The sequence below is a fragment of the Sinohyriopsis cumingii genome, chromosome 2 (genome assembly GCF_028554795.1).
Source record: "Sinohyriopsis cumingii isolate HCF-2022 chromosome 2, ASM2855479v2, whole genome shotgun sequence".
Taxonomy (NCBI): domain Eukaryota; kingdom Metazoa; phylum Mollusca; class Bivalvia; order Unionida; family Unionidae; genus Sinohyriopsis; species Sinohyriopsis cumingii.
In genome coordinates, this window is record NC_142962.1 from 138,820,630 (window position 1) to 138,837,304 (window position 16,675).

Here is a 16,675-nt window from a genome sequence, read left to right on the forward strand (position 1 = left end):
ATGCGAGATTTATGTACTTAATAATGACATTTCATTTTTTTGTTTTGATTATTTAATTGTATTTAAAGGTTCAACTCTGGTGCTGTCTCATTAAGTACTTACTTGATTTTTTAATCCAGACTGGACAATAAATCTGCAGTAGTTATGATCCAATATTGAACTATCTATGCCATGATTTTCACAGGTGTTTTAAGCCACTGAATTAAAATCTGGACTCTGATTGACCTGTGTTGGCTATGGTTAAGCATTAAGCTTGAGGATAATGATAGAGTTATGCTTTTTATAGTGAAGCATTATGCACAAATCCACCACTTGCATTTGATCAAATATCATCCTACAAGAACGTGATTGTTACAGTCTGTCTCAAAACATTTACTAATCAGGAAAAGTTTTGTGGGCATGACAAAGATAAGTAGTAAAAGAGGTGTAAATTCCAAATTGTATGCAATGTGTCAAACGGCTTTATAAGTAGGTAAATAATTTTCAAGTTTGAAAAATGAGACGAAATTCATAAAGATTTTAAAAATTGTAACTTTACCTTGTGTTTTGATTTAGAAGTTTGTTTGGTATAAAAATGATTAATTTATAACATTGTCTTGACATAGTTTAATTAAATTTTGTCAATGTATTTTGTCATCTTTTCATATTGGGTTGACACATTCGTTGTTGGTCCTGAAATCTGTCCCTTCTTGCCACCATCTCAAGAAATATCAGATATAAAGAGGAAATTTTTCTGATTGCTGGAGTTACATAAAAGTGAAATATGCTTATGTTTTGGCCATGTACCTAGTGTGCTTGATCCATTTGTGTCATCTGTCCGCAATGCTGTTTTCATCTTTTCAAAATCTCTGGGCCAGTTACAATCTGACTTTGGAGGAAAGTTCTTGAGAACATGCTCAACCAGACTTGTGTTCAGAGTGGCTTCCCCTTACCCAGAATTGATAGTTCTAGGCAACAAGTGCCAATACACTATCTAGTCCAGCTGAAGTTACCTGAAGTAGAAACACACTTAAACAACATATCAGATGCCATCAGTTTCTAATAAATGGCTGGAATTTATCCCGACATGGGTGTTTTTCAACCCAAGACACCGGTCTTGTTGCTGCCTTTGCCTTTTAGACCAGTGGGTGAGTGATGTCAGGCCTTCTTGAGCTGAATGTACTGCAAATGATTTAAGATTTTTTTTCCCCTTTTTATTAGATGTAAAGTACAGTCAAGGTCAGGTTTTTTTTAATATCACAGATTTATATCTGAAGTTGAAGTATATGAAAAGACAATTGAATTCATCGTTACTTATTTTTCCCAGCTGCCCTCCTCTCCAAGGAAAATAATTCAAGTTGCTATTATTTTACTTTTTCAGGTTACAGAGAAAGGCAAAGAAGCACAATTTGATTGTTGCATCCTATGATGTAGTTAGAAATGACATAGATTTCTTTGGGTAAGAATTGCATTTTTAAATCCATTTTAAAGTTACTTTTTTTTATTAATTCATGACACATTTTAAAAGACTCAACTAATATAGTGGCCCTTCTTAAAAGAGGCCTCCCCTGACCAGAGGCCATCTTGCCTTACACCGGAAAAATATATTTGTACCATTTTGTCAAGATATGGCACACCGTTTTATAAAGACACATTTTCATTGCAGAAGAGGTAGCCTTCAAAGATGGGGACAGCTGTAGTTTTAAACTATTTTGTATTTAAACTTCGTTTGCTTTGATAGAATTAGTAAACATTTGTCAGTCAAGTAAATTTAGTCATGCAACCCAAAAATGCTAGTTTAAGAATTATGTGTCAAAAGGAGAAGATTCGATAAGAGTTTATTTTGTCCCCCATGTAGACTCTGATGTAACTCGTGCAGATAAAAGGTAAATACATCAAAATCATCTGGTGCTGATCTATCGAGTCATTTTAAAATATATATATCGGTTCCTTCGTAGAGATTTAAATTTGGATGAAGTGTTGACAACTAATTAAAATACTTCAAGTCTTCAGTTTGCAAATCTTTATATAAATCATAATGAAATAGTTGTCACTGTTATAAGTGAGTTAGTGCCTTTTTCAAAGTGACTTGATTCTGTACAAATTAGCTTTGTGTTATAGACACTTAAGAACCTTTAAGTGAAAACAAAGGGAAACAATCAACACATAATGCTTGTATGAATTCATCATGACCACATTTCACATCTGCAGTCTCAAGATCTTTAACTACATCTACAGAGATTATTGTATTTTCTCTGTAGAGTTGACATTTGATCCCAAATTTATTTGTAAGGTTAAACTCTTTAAGATAGTAAATATTGTTTACTAATTAAATTTAATTAATTTTAAGGACAAGTGCTGCTTGGTATATCATTTCAATCTTTCTTTGTTTTGTTTAACAGTGTTTTTTATGTTAAGGTATATGGTACCATGTAATACCAGATGGTTACTGATGTAAGTTTCTCAAACACCTCTTTGTTGTCACCAACAGAAGTGTCCCAAACCAGGCAACAAGGATCCTGTCAACTAGTATCCTATTGCCTTGATGATTGAAACAATTTAATATCTCCTTTCCAAAGTGGATTGTGATATGGCTGTAGTACCAATGACCATCTGGTTAGACTTGAAACATTCTTTTATCAAGAAAGAACATTTACTAATGGTTTCTTTGATTTGGTAAAAGGCCTGTGATACAACATGGAAGTATGGAATGACCTGCAATATCTGGGTCTAAAAGAACCTCTTCCACCGTTTATATTTAACTTCCTTTTGAATAAGGATTTCAGGGTACTAGCAAGCTCCACCATCTCTGATATGTATGAACAAGAAATGTGTGTGACCCTGGGAAGTATTTTATCTCTCTTTTTAACATCAAAATTAATAGCATTACCAAGTGTTTGGTATGATATGTCTGTTGTGGATTGTCCCCTATGTTTTGATGATTTCCTAATATGTTATTGACCAAAACACTTTGCATACAATTATAAGACAATTGCAGCAAAATATAAACAAGATTCAGAATTGGACCACTGTCAATGGTTTCATATTCTCCAAATCAAAAACAGTATGCATGCATTTCTGTCAGCTATGAAGACAGCATGATCATAAACTCACTCTGGACAGAACACCTATACATGTTGTTGAAGAAACAAAGATTTTTGTTATTGTCTCCCTGCAGAAAACTCATCTTCTTTCCTCATATTACAAAATTGAAAGTTAAATGCTTGAAAGCCCTTGATTTACTCAAAATAATAGTGTACACTGACTGGGATGCTGATAGAAAAGTCATTCTTAATGTGTATAGAATCTGTATTCGATCCAAACTGGACTTTCGTTCAACCAGGTAGTTGTACTTCAAGATACTTGACGCAGTTCACCATCAAGCAAAAATAGACTCGCTTTGGGAGCATTCTAGACATCCCCATGTGAAATCCTTTTGTCTGAAATGAATGGGCCATTGTAGAGAAACATTATCTGTACAATAAGCCAAAAAATTATGATTCAGATCTTTAAACCCTGCTTTTGTGTCTGTTTTCGAACCTAAATAAAATAACATTATACCAGAATAAACCAAATGCCATAATTGCCTTTGGCATTACAATATCTTCCAGCCTTAACCATTCAAAATTTGATCTTTCAAGATTCCCAAAGTCATTTTTTTTTAACACCTCCCTGGCTTCCTAAACTTCCAAAAGTACTTTTTATGCAGCATGAAGGAAAAATATCTGAGACAAATCTTTCCATTTTTTATAACTCTTATAAGAAACTTCTCTCCAAATTTAAGAACTTCACAAGAATTTACACTGATGATGAAAATGCTGCTGCAGCCTTCAGTAGTGGCAATCACATTACAGAAGCTTGCTTGCCAGATGGTACATCAATATTTTCAGCCAAAATCAGGGCAGATCTTGCTTTGAAATATATTAAAAGCAAACGTATTCTAAACTCACTTGTATTCTCCGATTCACTCTCATTACTTCAGTAACTACACAGTAGGAAGTTGGAAAACCCATTCTCATCAGACATACTGATCTGTGTACCTCTCACAAAATGAGTATACGGATCAGTTGTGTTTTTGTACTTTTATCACTTGTTGGTAATATACCTTTATGATACATATTATTTTATTATGTAACCTTTTCTGTGTGCTATATAGCCTGACAGTGCTAATGTGACATACAGTCCTGACTTAATCAGTTGCCAAGACACTGTCATGCAATGAATGCTGACTAGAGCTACAGTGGTTAGTGTACTGGACTTGCAACTGAAAGGGTCAGGATCAGATCCTTCCATTAGATCAGCCTGGGTTGGATGTGGTAGTGTGTCCTTTAGCAAGGTACGTTATGCCATTTGCCTTGGAACTCAATAACCTACTTGCATTGCTATGCTGTCAAAACTAAATGCTGTGATAACTCTGCTATTGGGACTAGGTTAAGTTGTAAAAAGGCAGGTGACCATTACCATATTTGCTGGCCTATAAGTCGATGCGGAGTACAAGTCAAATGAGCAGATTTGGTAAATTTTCCATCCTTCATCCATATATAAGTCGACGATGAGTATAAGACAAGGCCAGATCAATACCTCAGTTTCGTCTTTTCATTTCATTCCACACAGCATCGCGAATTTTATCCCATCTTTAACTCTGTATCCTTTCTGGTCTGGATCATTAAATGTAACTAAAAGTACCTAATTTGTTTCGTATGGAGTATCTTAAATGTATTATGTACTTTTAGCTACATATAATGACAATGACCTGAAAATTTATTGTGTTACAGATAGGACAAAAATTTGTGATGCTGTGTGGAATTAAACTATAATAACTTCTGGTTTCATAAATATTAAAAGTATCAATGTATGCTATTTCATATAATCAGCAATAGGGAAATTGCATCATGAATGCTAAAATGCCTTTTCCACATTTTTTGGAAAGAGAGATACAGAGAGAAATGCATATGTATTCCATCTTATTTTTCTTCTTGCACCTCATGATGAAAATATGGCCTGATATATATGAAAGAAAGAGAGAGAGATTCCAGCTCTTCATGGGTTTTTTTAACCTTACTGCCCATGTTTAGCTGAAGTTTTTGTCAAAGAGAGAAACCATTAATAAATTAAATAGTAAATGTAAGCTGTGAAAATATATACCATACTCCTTCAGGGTTTAAATATTCATATAGAATCCATTTAGGTTAAATCCCAAGAATGACCATTTTGCATGTTGTCTAATTTTCTTTTGCAAGTATAATGACCTCTCCATTCCCAGCAAATAAAATTATTTTTTTTAAAGTGCAAGTTACTCTTCCTGTACTTGGGCGGCAATTGTTTTTGATCTTTGCACCTGCTATATGTTACTTTAAATTGCTGTCAGTCCTATCGGCAAGTTCAAAAGATGTCACTGGTTGAGAAATTTACATGAGTAACCACCTGGTATTACCTTTTATTATATGGTACTGTGTTCATAATAGACATGGGTAGCCTCATTTCCCTATCGGTAGCCCCACTAATCTGATCTGGTCTGCCGACTCTTGACCTCCAGCAGGTGTTAGCTTGGAAAACATGAATACAGCTGTAACATATTTAATTAGCATGTAAATACCATTACAAAGCCATGTGATTCCTGGACAATGGCAGTGATAACTAAAACTAAAACGAATTGCTTACCTAGTGGTATTAATTGATAATGGAATATGGTACTGCACGTTTGTACATGAGTAAGATCACAGTCATCAAGTAAGTGAACAATACAGATTACCATACAATCGTCAAGACATCTCTCTCTCTCTTCATCTCTCTCTCTCTCATAGTGGGGCATAATTTTTATTTGATCATGAGGTGCAATAAGAAAATTGTGATGGAATATGTCTTTATCATGGTTATTCATCTTCTGAGTTGTCATTTGTAATGTACATCTTTTAATGTACATCTGTCAAATTTAAACATCATATATTTAAAAAATAATGTACATTAATTATTAATACTGATGATCTTGTAATTGTTTAAAATCTTTCTCAATGTAGGGTTCTATATTTGTTCATACGCGATCTCTTCCCCAGAATGAAATATTTTTGTACACATTATTTTTTGTACTATTGGTGAATTTTTATCTATACAAAAAATTATATCACATACATTAAAGTGATTGGGATGACAAAATCCATATATAAGTAGATTCGGAGTATGAGACAAAGCTAAGATTTTCTGGTCAAAAAGTATCATCTTATAGGCCAGCAAATACGGTACGTACAAGATATTTATATATTTGTGAGGGGGCGATTAGAAGGGCCATTGCAAACAGTTGACCACTGAGTAACAGTGACTATTAAGACATGTTTGACTGTACACATATTATTGATGAATTTGTTAACTTGTTATATTTGATGTTTGATATTTATTGCAGAAATATAAGTTGGAATTACTGTGTACTGGATGAAGGACATATCATTAAGAATGGAAAAACAAAGGTAATAGCTGCTTCTGATGATCATCGGTTTCATTTTAGTTAGAGTACCTGCACAAGAGTTGGTACCTGACCTAGAGTTGGACAGAAATAAAACTACTCCACTCATTTAAACATAGCTTTAATGCACTCTATCAACATTTAAAAGATGAAACAGACAATGCACAAATTATTGCTCTCTTTAGGCTGTCATTTTTGTGTATTTGAGGTATTGACTGCACTGTGTGCCATCTGGTGGTTGATAATGGGGAAAATGTCAAAATTGCAACATCTTTATATGCATCTTTTCACAATTAATTGCAGAAAAATAAAGACAAAGATTATTTACCCTAATTGTATTATTTTCCTTTTGAAAGCAATACTTTAAGCATTTGTATTGTACCAGTATTCATTTTCATCTTTAGCTTTTTATTTTCTACATTATCTAGTGCCATGGTGTTGGACAGCTCTTGAACTTGTTAACATAAATCAGCAATTAACTAAATTGCATTGAATGTTCTAAATACCTGGTTTATTCATGCATAGAACGTAAAAAAGATTACTTTTAACTATGGTTTTTGACTTTAGCAGAAAATGAAACTGTTAGCTATAATGTTCTTCTAAAAAATCAGTCAAGCTGAAGGGCAACACCGATCTGAGTTAAAGGGCAAATGACAGTGCTTTTTTTTCTTTTACATAGTTTTGACTTTATAGGGAAGGGAGGTAGTCAGAATAATCAAAATTAACAAGATCTTGTATCCATCATAAAGTTGCCATTGGAAAGGTGGGACATGTTTTTTTATGATGATAACCACGTGTGAAACTAACTAATCTGACTTGTTGATACTTTACCCTAACATATATATGCAGTACTAATTCTATGCAGCTAATTTTGCCAACTAATTGAAATTGCAGGAAAGAATTGCTTTTCCTAAATTCAGATTTCTTCTAAGTTTGTGATGTTAAGATTATAATTTTCAAGACAGATGTTAAATTTTAATGCAAATTCAGTGGTCCAATCCTTGCTTACTGTTAAGAAGGTGGCACATCAATCAAGTCATGATCTTACAAAGTGACAGAAATATGCTCTCAAATGAAAGAATGTTGCGACTCATTTGTGAAACAATTTCATGGAACTGCATTTAATTGGAAGTAGAAGAAATTTACATTCATTTTCTTCTTAACAACACATGCAAGTACAATCATACCTGTCTTAAAGTACAATAACCTAATCATCATTATATTTTGTAAGATCGTTGAAACTTCTTGCAGCAATAAACCCCTATTAACTGATCATCTGCCTTCGGATACCAATTTTTTGGGTAACTCCTTGAGGTGATGCTTATGAAAGTTTTAAGTGTATAATGCAGTGCTGTCCAACCTTTTTGACACCATGGGCCACTGAAAAATGTTTTTCTTGAAGCTGAGGGCCGCAGCAGAAAACTGTAAAGCAACGACTATATAGCTGCTCGAGCTCTGGCTGGCCATTTAAAATCAGCCCAGGGGCCGTGGGTTGGACAGCACTAGTATAATGGAACAAACATATTCAGAATTTATCAGTCAAGTAAAGACTGGTGAAAAACTTGTGTTAAATCCAATTGTTGGATAAACATGTATAGTGTTTAATGACTAGAATATATATTAAATTGACAGTTGGGTAAATGAAATCCTTCCCTTTATAATGTATAAAATGAGTAGTTAATACAGAACAGCTCAATAGATGTGTCATCAGTGTACATTTACCTCTTTGATTTATAGATCTCAAAGGCAGTGAAGCAGTTAAACTGCAACCACCGTCTGATTCTGTCTGGAACACCCATCCAGAATAATGTCCTTGATCTTTGGTCCTTGTTTGACTTCCTGATACCCGGATTTCTTGGATCTGAGAAACAGTTTCAGGCCCGCTATGGGAAACCCATCCTAGCCAGCAGAGAAGCCAAGAGTTCCTCAAAAGAGCAAGAAGCTGGTATGTGTTAGCTCTTAATCCAAATGAAATTGATATTACTTTTTGTTCATTTTACACCCACACCCATAAAGTTGGGAGGGGATATATCAGTTGCCTATTTGTGCATTTATTCCTTTGTATGTTTTTTAATTTATGCATCGTTTGTTCATGTTTACATTCATTACACACTCTTTATCTTTGACCCATATCTTCAGATACATTACTCAGTCATAATATCATACCAAAGACTTTTTTTAAAAATGGATCTAGCAACTGCCTCGCTTGGCACTCAGCGTTAGGAGGTTAGTGTTAGGGACTGGAAAGCCTGGTGTCAGGATAATGTGACTGGGTGGGACATGATGCTACATGTCTTCAATATGACTGAATTTTTTTAAAGCTACGTTAAATTACACACACACACACACATAATATATTGCAAGTATGTCCAATACCTGCAAATCCAGCCTTCCAAACCAAAAAATGATGTGCACCATATCTTTTGGATTGTTTCAGCGGCAAAGTGATCAAAGGTCATCTGTTTACTAAGACAGAATTCAGATTGCTAGTTACTATGTTTGCTAATGCCTGGACAGCATGCTTTTACAATAGACCTTGCAAAAACTGACCACTTTATGCCTTTTCATCAGCTTGAATGATACTTATGGAGTTTCTTACTTTTGAAAAGTATTTTTCATCTGTTTTTTTTTTTTTTTTAATAACTAAATCTTGCTCTTTTGCTTACCTAACACAGACAGTAGAAGAGCAGGTCAAGCTCATGACATTTTTATTTATATTTACAGCTTGTCTTATGCTAAGGACAAGTTCAACAGCAATTACATGTACTTAAGATACAGTATGGTATCCATGCCTTGTTGCTTGAAAAGTACCCTAATCTTTAGCAGCTGCATGGCCCAGCAAAAGCCTCTCTCAAGTCAACTACATGTATAGCTCACAATTATCAATGAAATAACATGATGTACTTCAAAGAAATCATAAATATAACAGTTGTATTAATTGTGGCTACATATAACTATAGGAGCAAAAGAAGTAAGCAACAACTAAAGCTTCAGTTAGTCAAAGGGTCAAGGTCATTATGACTTAAAGAAGATAAATGGTTTCCAAATAACAATATTACTACTACATCGCATACATGAACCAAACTTTGTGGAAGTTTTGCATAGGGGTCATGGAAAAAGCCTGTTGAGTTTGGGGTCAGAGGTAAAGGTCACTGTGACTGAAAAGAAGAGAAATGGATTTTGCACAATAACATATGTTCTGCATCATATACCTGAACTAAGCTTTGTAGATAGCCTGCACTTGAGATAAGGAAGAAGCCTATAGATTATGGGACCAAACCATTGTGGATGACCCCCAATGAGGGTAATAGAGAAACATCATTTCTGGGGTCCAGAGGTCGGAGGCGATGATAATGGTAAGACTAAAAAGAAAATGATGTTGTCTGCATAGTAAGTTTACTCAGAGACTGCACACTTGACCAATGGTCATGGTCATTGAGACCCATTGGTCAGTAATCTCCAGAGTCTACCATACCCTATAGTGTCCATATAGAAGACTATTATACATGGAGTGTGCATATAATTTGTCAATTAAGGTACTCTTGTTTAGTATCATAGATGAATATTTTTTCTAGCTGTCTCATGTGATAAGCTAATTGTTGCCATGTCTTTCAGGTTTTAGTACTTACAATTCATCTCAGCACTCAAACTTTCTTTTTTGATCAGTTTTTCCTTATTTTAATTCCACTTTATAGTAAGCTCAATGTGACTTTTGACTGATTTATCTGTATATGCTGCTGTCTTGCTTTCTCTGATTACAAGTATCAGTAACTGGACAGGATACATTTTGGAGAGTGTGATAGATTTAAATTGGCAGGAGATAATTGTCTCTCCTGTAAAAGCTGTACAGGTATGGGCAACCATCATGGCCAGGCAGTTGAGTAGAGTGAATGAGAGAGCCAAGAAATGTACACATATAAGTACTTCACCCTCAGTTTCCAACTTTCTCATGACCGAGGTACTTGAAGTGGAAAGATTGTCATTTCAAAAAAAGATATGCCAGGCTTTACCATCAAGAACCTCCCAAACAGTTACAGCCCCACCATCTCCCTTTGTGCAATAACCAGAGTATATCTGCAGTGAGCTGACTAATGTGCCAGCATTGACATGGTATGGTGGCCCATCTGGACAAGTTATGGATAGCCTATCAACACATGCAGACCCTACTTCTTGCCATGGTTATCATTCCTTTGATAGCTGGCACTGGAATTAAGCTCTAGCTTTTATCTGAACCTGGACCACATGCACTCCAGCTTTTACACAGCTTAAGCCTACAGCATTAAGGCAGGTATGGTGATCTATCATGCCTGTAAACCCAATCCTAGACAATGGAGGTTGTGCCTGGCACCTGTTTATGCCAGTTCCATTCCCATTTTTGTGTTACGCATTTTGAGCTCAGCGCAAGCCCCACCCAGTTCTGGATCCATGCCAGTATCTTGGACTAGTCCTGGACATAACTGTCACTTGTCAAAGGTCTGCTGCAACCCAGTACCCAGCTGCATTGATATCCCATTCCCAGACACCCAGTACACAGATCGCAACCATTATGCTTTTGGCATAATCATTATAATTTTTTGTACCAAATTATGTTTTATGCCAGCATGTATATGGATTATGCTTTTTTGGTGCCATAAAAACATAAATAGTTATAAGCAATAAAAATTTGTTTTTGTCATTTTTGTTATCACCTCTTTATTTCCATTCATAACAGTTTGAGAATATTCTTATAAAGAAGACTGTTGCATAAAAAGTGTAAGATTAATTTCCTTATTTGTTATTTATGTCAACTTTATATGATCCATTTCCAAGAAAAGAGACAGGATTCTTCAAATTTGAACTTTGCCTCACAGATTCATTATATTGATAAGCTAGTTAGTTAGTGGACCACTAGTTAGTTAGTGGACCAGTCTATACTTTTAAAGAAAATGGGGCAATATGTTAAGCAAAATGCTTTACTGTGTGAGTTGTGGGTGTTATACGACAGAAAATGTTAGAGCAGATAGATCTTTTCAAACTTCAGAACATGTCAGATGACAGAAAGAAGGACAAAATCAACACCACTTTACAAACTTTAAAAGAAGAATGTGATAGTACTGTAATACAGCATGCAGAGCACATGATCATGCCCATTGTAAAATTCCAGTTCATGATCATTCAGTGAAAGTTACACATGTAGACTAATTATCATGAGTGCTGAATATAAATAATTTTTCCTGTTTATTTTGTGTTTGTATTCTGGTTCTAATCCACATGGATTTTGCCCTTTGTAACATGAATTTTGACCAGCTGCAGATCCAGATTAGTAGCAAAAATGAAGTGTATTTTTTATATACACACTGTATATCTGGCATGTAATATATAGAATAGCATGGTATCATCTTGTACATTTGACAACAATCATGTTTTTTTTTTATTAGTTGACCAGTAGGTTCTCTTGTAATAAATAGCATGTTTGACCAGTTTTGTCCATCCTTGTTTTTCAAGACTGGTTCAGATTCAGCAGACATACTGGATACTGCAAAGAACCAAGACCAACTTAATGGTTTACAGAAAATTTAACAACCAGTTATAGAAGAGTTATAACCTACCGTAAATGATTACTTTTTGAATAGATTTGCAGATATAAAAAATTATGTTTATTATCAAGCAGATCATTTTAGAAGATGAAAATACATCATACTAGATGTCACCATTTGTTATATTGGTTTTAAGCTATTGGTTTGTGACATTTCTGGGAGAGACCAAAGCAGAAATAATACTGGTAACATTTTATAGGTTGCATTTTCTAAAGCTAAATTATCAAATTAGTTTTAAATCAGAAATTGTCATCATCAGATATATTCTAAAAGCAATTTGTTCAATATAAGTAATAACTATTTTCAATTTGTTGACAAATTTTGCATAGAAAATGCTAGAAATACTGAGTCAAAAAAGGTGATGAAAACCTGTAGCACATGCAGTGGTCATCTGTGGCATATTTAAAGTTGATAGTTTCCTCTTATTCTTCCTTCTCAAGAACTACGTTGTGACACCACCTGGACTGTACAATATACTTAATACATGTTGTAAGACTTTTTCATAGTTTGTTTAAAAATGTTTTAAATAGAATAGCAATAGTTTTGCATTGAATATGACCTGCTAGTCATCTATACATTTTATTATGAATATGACATGCTAGTCATCTATACATTTTGTTATGAATATGATGTGCTAGTCATCAATGCATTTTATTATGAATATGACATGCTAGTCATCTATACATTTTATTATGAATATGATGTGCTAGTCATCTATACATTTTATTATGAATATGACATGCTAGTCATCAATGCATTTTATTATGAATATGACATGCCAGTCATCTGTACATTTTATTATGATCTTTTTTTATGTAATTGATTAAGTTTATGTTGCTATATTGCAAATTACTTTTTACTTCTGCACAATTTTTGGAATTCCAGGAGAAATAGATAATGTACTATTTCTCATTTGTATAATTCTTAGGTTATTGTGAAAGCTTTTATTTTTTACTGAATGATCAGAAACACATAATGATGCTTCTAACATTGTATACATTTTACTAGAAGAAGGTTGATCAATGGGTTTTAATGGCACTTCTAAGAGATTATTCATGCCAAGGAAATTGGGCAAAGTACCTTTTGCAAAGGCACACCAAGGCAGCCATTTGCAAAGGCACACCAAGGCAGCCAACCACAGCTAACCTGGGCATGTATCAAACCTGCAACCCTTGGATTACAAGTGTGACATTGTACCAAAAGAATGAGAAAGAATGACACAGAATGGTCATTTGTTGCACTGAAATAAAGTTTCGTGTTTGCATCTTTTACATGTCCACCTTATCTATCATGTTATGAAGCTGTCCTTCCATTGTACCAATTTGATCTCTGCACATTCATTTGAATTCTTCACCATTGACAGTTACCAAACTTTGTAGATTGTTGTTGTTGTGGGGTTTAACGCCATCTGGCTTGTTGATTTTGGTTCAGAAAAATGAGGGTCATGGTAAGAATGGGTTTTGAAAAATAACTTTTGTTCTGGAGTATGTTTCTTGACTAAATTTTGAGGATGGCTTACTCTGATGGTACTATGGAAACCAACAGTCTGGTTTTAAAGGTTAGAGGTCACAGTCATGGTCACCCTAACAGTTTCTGCTTGTTGAATTTATTTGAAACCCACCTACCTTGACCAGAGATTGAAATCATTCAGACCTGTTGGTTAATAAGCTCCTGAGTCAGCCATGTCTTACTATAATTGCAGTCATAGTCCCTATTAAACACAGGGTGGGTCATTCACAATACATTTTCTTTTCCTGTGTAGGAGCTCTTGCCATGGACTCGCTTCACAGACAGGTTCTTCCATTTATTCTGAGGAGACTCAAGGAGGACGTCCTACAAGATCTACCTCCCAAGATTATACAGGATTATTACTGTGATCTTAGTCCACTACAGGTATTTCAAAGATTAAGAGGTTATGGCAGTGCCAGGTAGAAAGTAGTGTAAGAATAGGACCAGGTAGAAAGTAGTGTAAGAGCAGGGCCAGGTATAAAGTAGTGTAAGAGCAGGGCCAGGTATAAATTAGTGTAAGAGCAGGGTCAGGTATAAAGTAGCATAAGAGCAGGGCCAGGTATAAAGTAGTGTAAGAGCAGGGTCAGGTATAAAGTAGCATAAGAACAGGGCCAGGTATCAATTAGTGTAAGAGCAGGGTCAGGTATAAAGTAGCATAAGAACAGGGCCCAGTATTAAGTAGTGTAAGAGCAGGGCCAGGTATAAAGTAGCATAAGAGCAGGGCCAGGTATAAAGTAGCGTAAGAGCAGGGCCCAGTATAAAGTAGTGTAAGAGCAGGGCCAGGTATAAAGTAGCATAAGAGCAGGGCCAGGTATAAATTAGTGTAAGAGCAGGACCATTTATAAAGTAGTGTAAGAGCAGGGTTGGGTATAAGGTAGTGTAAGAGCAGGGCTAGGTATAAATTAGTGTAAGAGCGGCGTCAGGTATAAAGTAGTGTAAGAGCAGGGCTAGGTATAAATTAGTGTAAGAGCAGGGCCAGGTATAAAGTAGCATAAGAGCAGGGCCAGGTATAAAGTAGTGTAAGAGCAGGGCCAGATATAAATTAGTGTAAGAGCAGGGTCAGGTGTAAAGTAGCATAAGAACAGGGCTAGGTATAAATTATTGTTAGAGCAGCGCCAGGTATAAAGTAGTGCAAGAGCAGCACCCGGGAACAGTAAGACAGGGGTTGAGATTTTCCAAGGTCAGTTGGAATAAAATGGTTTGGGTATCATACAAAGTACTTTTGTATCATCCATTGCACCTTTTGTCAGTGTCAAGATGCTGTAGAAATGAAGGTAAGAGAAAGGGCAGATTTGAAGCAAAAGTATGGACCAGGAGAAGCAGGGTTGGAATGGAGGCATGAATGGGTTTTTCATGTATAAAGCAGAGTTCTAGTAGAGGTTAAGGCAGGAACTGTAATTTTTTTAGTGTTCCAGTCCACTTAAATGAAAAAAATAATTCATGGCTAAAGGAGGAGAAATTTAGCTTTGAAGAAGGGCCAGGGTTAAGTGCATTTTTGTTTGGTAGGTTGTTAGTAGGTAGTTAGTATTCCTAAGGACACACTGAGGCAGGTGATTGAAGCTAACCTGGGTGGGTATCAAACCCATGACCCTTGGATATAAGTCACATGCTCTACCAACTGAGCCACTTGGCTCCATGGGACACAACTTAATGAATGCTGACAATTTATTTTTAATCCTCAGTATTCATTTATACCTTCTGATTGGAAATTTATATTTCTTTATTACTGTCATTAGAATGTCAGAGCTGTTTACTTCTATGTTTTGGTTATAGTTTCTTATAAATTTCTAAAATATGCTGTATGATTCATAATATCAGTTTTACAGTTAGGGACTTTATTATTAATAATGTAGCATGCCAGACTTGTATCCATGCTTTAACCTAAGTATGTATGTCACTGCAGTGCTTAATATTGCTTAAAAGCACAAAATCCAATGGCCAAGTGACTGCGAGTGAAGGAACTACTAATAATCCTGTAAATCCTGAAATTCTGTTCCTGTGATGGACTATAGACAAATAAAATTTAGGAACTTTAATAGTTGCTCATTCTTACTAAATTATGAGATAGTCTTACAAATGATGAAGATTTGCTTATGAAATGTGATCTTGGATATTCTTCCATCGACAGAGATGGCAATTATGAAGTGGGCGGACAGTTGCTGAATATGTGTAAAAACTGTGCTATAATATAAAGTCAAAAAGAACCTTTAGTGGGTATCAACAAACAGCTATAATTATTGTGATAACAGGCTTTGGGCAGATGACAAAAATTACAGAAAGATCTTAGGCAGACTACTGGTAGCCATCTGCCTGGGTAAAATTACAGCCAGACCTTAGGCTGGCTACTGGTAGTCATTTGAACAGGTAAAATTACAACCAGACCTTAGGCAGACTACCGGTAGTCATCTGCCTGGATAAAATTACAGCCAGACCTTAGACAAACTACTGGTAGTCATCTGCCTGGATAAAATTACAGCCAGACCTTAGGCATATTACAGGTAGTCATCTGCCTAGGTAAAATTACAGCCAGACCTTAGACTACTGTTAGTCATCTGCCTGGGTAAAATTACAGTCAGACCTTAGGCAAACTACTGGTAGTCATCTGCCTGGATAAATTTACAGCCAGACCTTAGGCATATTACAGGTAGTCATCTGCCTAGGTAAAATTACAGCCAGACCTTAGACTACTGTTAGTCATCTGCCTGGGTAAAATTACAGTCAGACCTTAGGCAAACTACTGGTAGTCATCTGCTTGAGTAAACAAGTCTGCATTATGAAATGCTTTGATTTTATATTTTTTTCTAAATTGTTATATTTATGAGAAAATTACATTCATTTTTGTGCCTCTGTAACAGATTCAGCTGTATGAAGACTTTGCCAAATCCCAAGCTAAGAAAGGAGTGGAAGATTGTCTCATGCAAGATCATGGCAGGAATGTCCATGTGCAAGGCTCTACTCATGTTTTCCAGGTAAGTAGCATTGCAGAATTTTTCAAGGAGAAAACCAGGGTCCCTCTGATCTTGATTAGTATTGTTAGTGTTGTTGGTTGGTAACTTTCAGCAGTTTATTGGGCTGTATCTTGCAGAGGAAATGGGAGCTAAGAACCTATCTCAAAAAGGGATGGCATTGATGAGTATCAAACCCATGACCATAA

General features: G+C 35.4%; 1 protein-coding gene across 1 annotated transcript in view; it reads left to right on the forward strand.

The window, feature by feature from the left end:
- The window catches only part of LOC149805925 (TATA-binding protein-associated factor 172-like), a 182,310-nt gene that overhangs the window by 123,549 nt on the left and 42,086 nt on the right, over positions 1–16,675 (forward strand). Inside the window, exons 30-34 of the mRNA XM_089950707.1 lie at positions 1,361–1,438; positions 6,377–6,440; positions 8,174–8,381; positions 13,775–13,905; positions 16,377–16,490. Coding sequence (XP_089806833.1) covers positions 1,361–1,438; positions 6,377–6,440; positions 8,174–8,381; positions 13,775–13,905; positions 16,377–16,490 — 595 coding nt within the window. The remainder of the gene's footprint in view (positions 1–1,360; positions 1,439–6,376; positions 6,441–8,173; positions 8,382–13,774; positions 13,906–16,376; positions 16,491–16,675) is intronic.